Below are 10612 nucleotides of genomic sequence, written 5' to 3' on the forward strand. Positions count from 1 at the left end.
ATACGTCTAAAAATTGTCACTCAATTTTAGGAATTGTATTCCACTATAAACTCAAAAAATTCAAGAGAAACCATTCATTATATTTTCTCCAACATACACATGAGAAACAAACATAAGACCATGCTACATCAAATATCTCCATCTTGACTTTCATGTCATCAATAAATTGTGTGGCATTCATTGAAAATGAAGTTTCCCCTTTTCCACAAACCCAATATACCACAACATCAAAAGCCTTCTTTGTCACTACTATTCATCGAAAACACATTTAAATCTCAATAAAAATTTTGAAATAAATATTGTCCAGTTTCTTCTGGAGAGGAAAAAAGAGCTTTTTTATTAAAATAATTGAAAGAAAATACTCGCCGTTAGAGCTGTTGGACGCAAACAGATGACGATCTTAGGCGGACGGAATGGGATTGAACAAACCTCCGTTCAGTTATCTGTCCGGGGCATTTTGGTTCGTCTGATTTATCATTCTCCGCGTTTCGTCATCGTCATAAATACGTCATCAGTCCCATTCCGTTATTCGTCCATTACAGAAAACGGAATGGATAACGGACGAATGGATGACAAAGTAGACTGAGAGAGAGAGAGAGAGAGAGATAGGGAGAGAGAGAGAGAGAGAGGGAGAGAGATATTTCCGTCACTACCGAAAGTCATCCGTCCATTCGTCATTTCCGTCATCTATCATCCGTCACAGATGACGGGTGACTTGTAACGGATGACTAAAAGCTCTCCGTTCAGTCATCCGCCGGACGCTCCGGACGAAGACGCATGACATTTTTGAACGGACGAATGACGTTTCGTCTCCGTCCTCCAGCTCTACTCGCCGTGGAACAAATTCAGGAACGGCCTATAAATAGCCGGTGCTTCGAATCTCACAAGCCCGTTTTGAATCTTTGCGGCAGAGAAACGGCCATGGCGGCGGTCTCCGGGAGCTTGACTACCGCCGTGTCTCCTCGCCGGAACCCTAGCGCCGCCTCGCCGAAGACGGCGGCGCTTCGATTTGGAGCCGTACCGTTGATTCGCCACCCTCGCATCGCCGTCTCTCGCCGATTCCAAGTTCTGCTCGCGTTCTCGGGATCTAAGGACTCTGTAAGGCCTCCCTCTCGTCTAATTTTTATGCCTTTTTTTGAAAATTTTGTGCTTCGCGTGGGAGTTTATGTGTTCAATCGCTTTCCAGTGATGAATTTTGCGTGTTTTCTGCGTTTTCCGCCGGATTTTAGAGTGAGTTTGTGTTTACGGTTCAATTGGATTCTGAAAAATTGGGAGAAGCTCGTTTTGCACAGTTAAATTTGAAGCAGGTTTGAGTCGATTGGGAGGATCTGTTATATTTCTGCAAAGCCCTAGCTTTGGCTACATTGAGATGATGCATTTGCATCTGAAACTTCCTTATGACAGATGCTGGCTGAAACGAGCAGTAAAATCTTTTAACGTTTTCAGGTGTTATCAACTCCCTGTCGTTTAATTATAGGTCGTTGTTTCATCCCAAACTCCTATCTGGTGCTGGGGAGTTGAAGATAGAATCTGTTAGGATTCTGCAAAGCTACAGCTTTGATTCTGCTAAAAGGATATATTTTGCATCCGAAACTTTATTTTTTGGTGCCGGGGGGTGGAAGGTAGAATCTATTGATCTTCTGAAAAGCCCTAACTTTGTTTCCATTTAGAGGATGTATTTCCATCTGAAACTTCCTCTTGACGACGGTTAGCTGAAGAGAGAATACCGAAATGATAGGTCGGGTTTTAAAATTTTCTTGATTTTATGAACTCTCCGACTTCTTTACCTTGGAAACCGCAGTTACCAAGTTAAATTGAAAAAATCTCTATAATTTCTTCTAAGCTTTAGCTCAGATTTCGTGAAAATCCACCGACAGGATGAATTTAATTTTCTCAACTCTCCTCTCAGATGGAGACAAAAGAATGAATATTGAAACACGTGGCCATCACTTTAAAGTTTTCTCATTTCATGAATTTAATGTCATTATCATAATTTTCTTAAAAAATGTCATTATCATCATCTGAGAAGGATGATCTATCCTTCTCTTTTAGTTTATTATGTCATAGTTTGAATGTCATGCCTTTATTTTCAGTCAAGCGACGAACTGGGAGGGCAAAATGATTTAAGGAAGAAAGCTGAGGAATCTTTAGAAACATGGAAACAAATGCTGGAATCCGCAAAGGTTGAAGCAATAAAAATGCGGAGCATCTCGCAGGAATCGTATGAACTCTACTCAAAAAAGGCTATGGTTATCTTGAAAGAAACCTCTGAAAACTTGAAGATTCAGGCCGATCAAGCTAGAGAAGACATGAATAATCTCGCAGTCGTTCTTAACCAAGAAGGAAGGGAATATCTTTCCACTGCTGCCAAGACTTCACCCGAATCGGTGAAAGATATCGTAGAAACATTCGCCACGTCACCTGATGACTTGAAAGTTGTATCTGACGTTCGCGATTTCTATCTGGGGATTCCCTACGGTACCCAGAAGTTTTTATTGCTTTCAAAATACGCTTTTCCCTTCATTACCTGCTCTGCCGCAACAGTATATATTTTTTTTCTTTCTAGGGTCTCTTCTTGCTGGCGGGGGATTTCTTCATTTCATGCTGACTGGAAGTCTTTCTGGTGTTCGATTTGGTGTGATCTTGGGCGGGGCTCTCCTAGCTCTTAGCGTTTTGAGTTTAAGAGTATGGAAAACTGGTCAATCGTCTATGCTTTACTTGAAAGGCCAGGCTGGTTAGTTCAGTTCTCTTATTTTCTTTATTTTGTACTTGAAATGTCCTTAATTTGGAAAACCCATCTCTCGTGGCGTTGGTTCTCAGTACCTGATTTCATTAGTTAATACTTTTCGTCCTAGTTTCCTCTGCTTTTGTGTTTTTCAAGATAAGATATTTTCTTTGTGATTTGATATTTGTTGGACAATTTTTCGACCGTGAAAAGTAATATTTTAAAATTAGACACGACGGTATACTTTCTGAAAAATCTTTTGATTTAATACACAGCTATTGCGGGAATACTTTTTATCCGGGAATGGAATTTGGTGTTCAAGGTAAGATTATGATAGCACCCTTGATTGGCAAAAAATTTCCGTCGAAAATTCGCTCTTTCAAAGGACTAACAAAGTTCATGTTTCCTGCAGAGGCTTTCCTTCTCTTCTTTCTGGGCCACTGTCGTCAGGTTATTTCCTCTCTTTCAATTTATATTTTTCCTCGAACCTAAATTTTACTAAAATATTATCCAGGTTTATCCATGTTATTATCTACGTTAGATTTGTGTCCTGTACTTATTTTTTCATTTGTTCTTCGACGCAGTGGGGGGATGCTTGCTTTCTATCTCTACAGGATCCTGCTGGACAGCCAGAGCGATGACCAGTCCCTGAGGGAAAATCCCGCGGATAATTAAGAAATTCCTTTCAGAGGTTGGAGGATCTAGACAATTAGTTTCAGGCTTTTTTTTCTTTTTTAAGTATAGGTTTTCATCTCGGGAAATATATCCTGTCACTGAGATTTCCCCTATTTCAGTAATAAAATTAGTTTTTAGCATAAAACTTAACTTTTTTATAATTTTCATCTTCCCCTCAAAATATTACCTGCTCAGTGGCAACTGAGACTAGAGAGAGACAGAGATTTTGACTTAAATAGAATCTCAAAAACCTTCACAAAACGAGTTCATAGAAAATGGCCGGGCCTGGTCAACGGTCAAGGTCAACTGCCAAGGTAAAGATAGAAAGGCTTCTTTCTCTCTCTAGATGTTCCCATGGGGTACGTGGCTTATTCCATCTCCTTGATTGTCCAGAGGCATGTACTGGGCCATGATGGCCCGAATCTCTGAATCCATGTATCTCTGCGCAGACATTAGACAAGACTTAGTCCCCCAAATTTCCCTCTTCACAAAGAAGAGAGAAGAGAGAGAAAGCAAGTGCACAGCTTCTCTCTCTTCCCTACAAAGAAAGAGTTTATTTGAAAAAATAGGATAATCGAGAGAAGTACCCGGATTCTGTATTTGTACACGGCATATCCTCCAAATCCAGCAGCCGCCAGCCCAAGCAACACAAACCACATGAAACTCCAGCTGACTTCAGTGGCCGCCTTCTTGCCTGCACATTTTTTCCATATTTATTAGATCAACTCTCTATTTTTCCATTTCATGCATTTTTAAGATTACTCTAGGGAAAAAATAGAGACATTTTTTCTTCTTGTCAGAGAGTATTGATCAACTTTAGGGATTATAGTCTAACCTTGAGCGTTCATTGAAATATTAGAATATCAATGTCCTATCATTGATTTTTCTTATTCTTCTATTAGTATACTAAAAACTGCTTCGAAGTTTCTTTCTTGAGAGAGAAACACTCACTGATGCATGTGTCATGCTCCTTCATGTAGAGTAAATCTCCCCTGCAGCTACAATCGAAGCTGCCAAATGTGTTCTTGCACTTGCACTCTGGGCACTGGCAAGCAATCTTCTCCTTGCACTCGTCAACATCTAGGAAACAACACAAAATATCAAAAAATTTATAAAAATTCATTCTTGTTTTTCGTAGAACTTATAAACATCACACTGCTGCTCTATAGAAGAAAATAGTGGGGCACCTTCACAAGAATGGACTCCATCGCCTCTGAATCCAGGAGGGCATTTACATCCCTTGGATTGATCTTCCTGCAGCTGATGGTTGTAAATACCAGCAAGCTTGAATACTAATTAGGAATATTAAGAACCCCATGCACTTACATTGCAAGCAGAAAATGTATGGCCATCTCGAGTTTCCTTCCAACAGCCGCCGTTGTTAATGGCGCAACGCCCAGAACCCGCAGCTGTATAATTTTTTAGTCAAAAAGATAAAAAATATGAATTTTTTATCAAAACTTTTATGTATCTTCATGGAATCTCCAAAGTCAAATGGGACATCGACAAGTTTGTCCCTCGGACTTATCAATGACGGCTCCTTAAGCATGCGGCCAAGATGGCCACACGAGCGAATAATGGTTCTTTTTCAAGGATCTCCGAGTTTATCTCTCTATCTATATACTTTCTATCTTCTGTGCATTAACCTTAAATAAGTTAATCTTTCAATCATCGTCGCGCCATTCATCGGGTTTCTTCTGATATGATATAGTTCGCACTATATCAGACATATACCCAAATATTTGATATCATTTTTCTGAGAAGCGCAAAAAAGCTAGGACATACCTTCACAATGCTTGTATCCATCGCCCACGAATTTCACACCATGCACTGTGGGGCATTCACAGACCCTTCCTCGGAATGTGTCCTGCAAAGTATGTATAATTTTTTTGTACAATACGACAATACTCAAAATCCTTCTAATTTTGATTTAATCCTTCATAAATGGATTGTGGTAATAATATTGTTATTTTTAGATATTGCAGAGACCTTGATATGAGCCTAATATTTATTGTTTTGAAAACATAGGAATACTCACCTTACAAGCCGTAACATTAGCTGCCTTATCCTGCCAGCAACCACCGTTGTTCTCTAAGCATTCATTTGTTTGTACATCTGATTAGTCATAGAAAGAACGACGCCGTCTTAAATTAAAAAAATAATCAAAGAATTATATAAAAAAGATGATCAAACAAATATTCTTCCTACCTTCAGCCAAACAAACTGCCGGCTCGGTTGTCTCTTCGAACCCAGAACAGATTGCTTTGAGAACAGCCCCTTTATCCAATTTACCTGGGCATGAATTTTTTTGGATAATTTAGGTACCATAACATTATATGTGGCTCAGACTCAAAAATCTTCCCGGTAACTAACCTCGATATTGCCTGTTGTTGATCACAAGAGTGGGCAGAATGGTCACGTCGCCTCTCAAATCTTTGCCGATCTAATCCAAAGTTTAGACGGCTTAATAAATGGAAGGTTTGTTTAATTTGCAAACATAGAAAAAAACTATAAGTCAGTTCACAAACACGAAGGGGTGTTCGTGAAGGCAGATCTAGGAGAAAGATGGAACGGGAGAGTCTTATTGCCGTGTTACGGGTCATCTGGCTACCCCGTTACGAGCCAGTATTTAAGGGGAGGACGGCCTCAAATGACAAAGTTATTGTTGCATTTTGGGGCATTTTGGTGATTGTGTTATTATATGTTCATCTATTTTAATAGCATCAGGTTGATAACTGGTATCGTGTGATCTTCCTTATTTTATTATAAAAAATAAATCACAAGCACAAAGATTCACCTGTGCATCTTGTTCCGCCTTTAGAATCGGATTCTCTTCATCTACATCTGGATCTCCCATGCATTTATTTATTTTTACAAGGTCCAACCCTACAAAAAATAGACATGAAACATGTTGAACATATGTTTCGGCAGATAGGCCAAACCCATGTTAAATATCAAGAAAAAAATATCTGGAAATCTTCTTTAAAATTATATATAAGTTAAAAGTATCACGACAACACTATAAAAGTAACTCCATCTACATCTGGATCTCCCATGCATTTATTTATTTTTACAAGGTCCAACCCTACAAAAAATAGACATGAAACATGTTGAACATATGTTTCGGCAGATAGGCCAAACCCATGTTAAATATCAAGAAAAAAATATCTGGAAATCTTCTTTAAAATTATATATAAGTTAAAAGTATCACGACAACACTATAAAAGTAACTCCATCTACATCTGGATCTCCCATGCATTTATTTATTTTTACAAGGTCCAACCCTACAAAAAATAGACATGAAACATGTTGAACATATGTTTCGGCAGATAGGCCAAACCCATGTTAAATATCAAGAAAAAAATATCTGGAAATCTTCTTTAAAATTATATATAAGTTAAAAGTATCACGACAACACTATAAAAGTAACTCCATCTACATCTGGATCTCCCATGCATTTATTTATTTTTACAAGGTCCAACCCTACAAAAAATAGACATGAAACATGTTGAACATATGTTTCGGCAGATAGGCCAAACCCATGTTAAATATCAAGAAAAAAATATCTGGAAATCTTCTTTAAAATTATATATAAGTTAAAAGTATCACGACAACACTATAAAAGTAACTCCATGCTTAATTAGTCAATGAATAATTCTGGAAATTACCCTTTTTGAGTCACATGAAGCCATTTAAATGTTCAAGGCTCTGTTCAGGAAATTTCATAAAATCTATTAAACCCATATACACTCAAATGATTAATGCTTTCATGACCTTAAGTTGACAACATCCTAAGATGATAAATCTGGAGTCTTAGAACGGCGGTTCCAAGTTGTTTTCCCAAGAAATTAAGCATGTTATCATAACATGGAACATAAATAAAAATAGGAAATCAACCCTAAATCACGACTGCAAATATTTTCATTAAAGAACCTACCTAGAGATTTAACAACCTCCTCAGCGCATTCCTTTGTATACTTTTTCTCTTTCATCGGGCATCGGATAGCAAAATCAGTTACATAATCCCACCAAATCCAAGGTTTCCCGGTCTCGTTACCGACCCGAAACACGCAAACCTGGCGCAGATTCTGAAGCACCACATCTTTCCCATCGTAACCCGTGGTGAAATCCTGCTCAGGATCCGGAGCGCAGTATCTTCCATGGTTGATGCACTGTGATTTACACTGTTTACTCACTATATAAGACTCAGGACAATACCAAGTTATATAGTGAGGGGTGAATTGGGTGTAACCCTTCTGCTCCAGTATCTGCGCCACGCCTTTAAAGCTCTTCACAAATTCTATCTGGCTGTCGCACTTCACACCGCACTCGTCATTGCTGTTCGTCCAGAACTCGTATTCCACTCGCTCGTCGGGATGGGGAAGTGATTCCCTCCAATCCAAGTTGACACTGACCATTTCTCCATTTGATAAGGATTTCTTCAGGCTGTCGCCGAGGGTTTTGCTGATGAGTGCGGCCGGGATAGTGATGTTTTGAAGGTAGTCTACGTTGGCATTGTCTTCTTCAGGTGTGTCCATGGTTATTAATGGTTCAACCCTGTTGTCAGCCACAAGGATGGCAGCAGCTCCTGCTCTCTGTGCATTCCAGGCCTTGGCAGTGAAATAGCAATCTGCCCATGAAACAAGAAACCAGTTTTAAGTTGTTGAAAAAACAACAAAAAAAGGCGAAGCGGAATTCAACACTTGGGTAGTTTATCGAATTCTACGCAGATAAGAAATCCGCGTGACTACGGTTAACTTTTTGCAGAAAAATACATAAGCGCCGCCCAGCTTTCATTATGCCACGGTCATCACGATGGAGGGCAGTGTGTGACAATGATGTCGACAATGACAAGGACGATACTGATTTGAATGGAAGATGACAATGACGATGACGACTTCAGAGATATAGTTGATGATGATGATGTGACGACTATGGATACTGAGGGGGCAAACATTATAAAGATTTGTATGTTTATTAAAAAACATTTTAAAATATCTCTTTTATATTATCTTTCCCTCTGCAGTCTCTCTCTCTCTCCCCCTCTCTCTAAGGCTGCAGTAGCACCTATGGCTGAGGCAGCAGACACGAAACTCAATTAGCATGGTCTGGGCATGTAAACTCACCAAGAAAAAATTAGAATTATGTACATGGTTGTATATCGAATTCCGCGTCTATATTAGAAACACCACAAAATGAGGCGACATCATAGAAGACATCAGGGCATCAACAGCGACAACTACTTTACTCTTCATTTACCAAGGTAAATCTAGACTATGATGGACAGTCCATTAAGCAGGGCCAGGTGTGCCCTACCCAAGATAAGAAGTGCCAGAAAATGATGAGATATTAAACATCGTTGGTAACAGTGGGGTTGTCAAAAGGAATGATTCATTTATCCTCTGGACACAAGATAAGGCCATATTATGATAAACAGTTCAATGAGCAGAGTCTAGATCATATAATGCCATTAAGGATGATGATTGTGGCTGGATGAAGACGATGCAACATCAATGTCACACAGTTTCCGAGATCCACCACCAACATCTACACTGTCCAACATTGGTTGATGATGAATCGTCAGCATCATCATTTGGTATCCAAGAGCCATCGTCGTCCTCTATTGGTTTCTAATCTAAAATTGATCATATCGTCATCGTCTGGATCTGTTAAATATTTCAACGGCATCATTTGTTCAAGCCCAAACACCGACGAAGATGACAAGTAGATTTCTGTCATCATTCTCCAACCCTAGTCTGGATATCTGATCTGTCCAATTCCCATCCAGACTGGGAATTCCCACCATTCTCCAACCAATTTCCATCATTCTCCACCCCTAATCTGGACATCATTTGTTCAAGATCAAACAATAGCTGAGTGCATGGGTGATATATAAATTCTCATGTAGTTAAAAAAAAGCAGACAACAAGAATATGTTAACAATGCTTAATTTGTTCTGCATGCATAAAATAAAACCATATTTTTGACGGGCATCAAAATTGAGCAACATCAGGACAAGGAAACTGACCTCCTCTGTCGACTAGTAGGAAGGTGGGGAATCCCCCGGGCTTAGATTTAAAGGAGATATCAAACTCATCAAATCCCTTGCATGCTTTTGTATTTGCCTTCGGATACATAACAATACCCACCATCGTTCCACCATACTGAGGAACACCAAAGTTTCCAATCGCACATTCATAAACATCTTTCAGCGAATCAGGCGCCGTCACCTTCAAGCTGTTCTTCTCCACGATGAATTTCGCGCAAACAGTTCCCCATAGAAGGAAAATTTGAATGGCGAGAGTTAAAACTCTTCCCATTTTCATCGCCCACTCCGGATCTGGAAGAAAAACACAGGAAGAACACACTCAGGCGAAGTAATAAGGGTAACCCAAGTTGCAGAAAGACAATCGATATCCCAAATTGAGTCGGGAACTACAGTAAATGCTGAAGCAATAATGAGCAGCGATTTCGATCATCCCACTAAACAATTGGGATTTCGATCATCCCTCGATAGAAATGGCAAAAAACCCACTTGACAGAGAATCAAAGTCTCCAAATTCCTAAGAAAAAATTACGGGCGATTTCTATCATTCCACCAACCCATAATACAATTCAAAGCCCACTTGGGAGAGAAAAAGTCATAAATTCTGAAGAAAAAGGAGTGGAGATTTCAATCATCCGCCCAACCCATAAAACAATTCAAAGCCTTGATTGAGATGACACGAAATAAGGCAAAAAAAAACCCACTTGAGAGAGAGAAAACGTCCGCCCCTCGCCACCTTTGGAAATGTCGAAGCGGCGAAGATCTACGCTGAAGAGCGAGAAACGTTTAACTGCATTCCCACCTCCAGACGGCAGCCGGTGAGCAGTACAAGTGGTGGCTCTCTCTCTCTCTCTCTCTCTCTCTCTCTCTCTCTCTCTCTCTCTCTCTCTCTCTCTCTCTCTCTCTCTCTCTCTCTCTCTCTCTCTCTCTCTCTCTCTCTCTCGTCACTGATACGTCGACGTAGCTTGAGGCGGTGGTTTTTATAACTTCTTCGCCAAGGAAGTAACATGATGGATCACATTTGCGTTATCCTGATCCTGCATGCCATTTTAACGTGATGTTCATGTTAACTATCCTTTTGTAATTAGTGAGATTGTTGGGTTTCAGTATTTTTCAATTCATAGTTCTCTAATTTAGTGTAAATTTTCAGATCAGGCTTTACAAAG

At 39.6% G+C, this 10612-nt stretch overlaps 2 protein-coding genes across 2 annotated transcripts; one reads left to right on the forward strand and one right to left on the reverse strand.

Annotated features, from left to right (window-relative positions):
* Positions 1-783: 783 nt before the first annotated feature.
* LOC144715933 (Transmembrane proteins 14C) lies at positions 784-3545 on the forward strand. Its single transcript, XM_078590940.1, has 6 exons — positions 784-1098; positions 2094-2478; positions 2567-2734; positions 3001-3047; positions 3138-3175; positions 3310-3545. The coding sequence occupies exons 1-6, from the start codon at positions 799-801 to the stop codon at positions 3398-3400; spliced, it is 1029 nt and encodes a 342-aa protein (XP_078447066.1). The 5' UTR covers positions 784-798; the 3' UTR covers positions 3401-3545.
* Positions 3546-3608: 63 nt separating this feature from the next.
* LOC144715932 (vacuolar-sorting receptor 1-like) lies at positions 3609-10370 on the reverse strand. Its single transcript, XM_078590939.1, has 13 exons — positions 10151-10370; positions 9429-9740; positions 7338-8030; positions 6198-6286; positions 5774-5843; positions 5609-5692; positions 5439-5515; positions 5186-5267; positions 4727-4809; positions 4588-4654; positions 4352-4480; positions 3988-4094; positions 3609-3841 (listed from the first exon to the last, which is right to left on the reverse strand). The coding sequence occupies exons 2-13, from the start codon at positions 9724-9726 to the stop codon at positions 3743-3745; spliced, it is 1878 nt and encodes a 625-aa protein (XP_078447065.1). The 5' UTR covers positions 9727-9740; positions 10151-10370; the 3' UTR covers positions 3609-3742.
* Positions 10371-10612: the final 242 nt, after the last annotated feature.

Source organism: Wolffia australiana, chromosome 19 (assembly GCF_029677425.1).
Source record: "Wolffia australiana isolate 7733 chromosome 19, ASM2967742v1".
NCBI lineage: Eukaryota > Viridiplantae > Streptophyta > Magnoliopsida > Alismatales > Araceae > Wolffia > Wolffia australiana.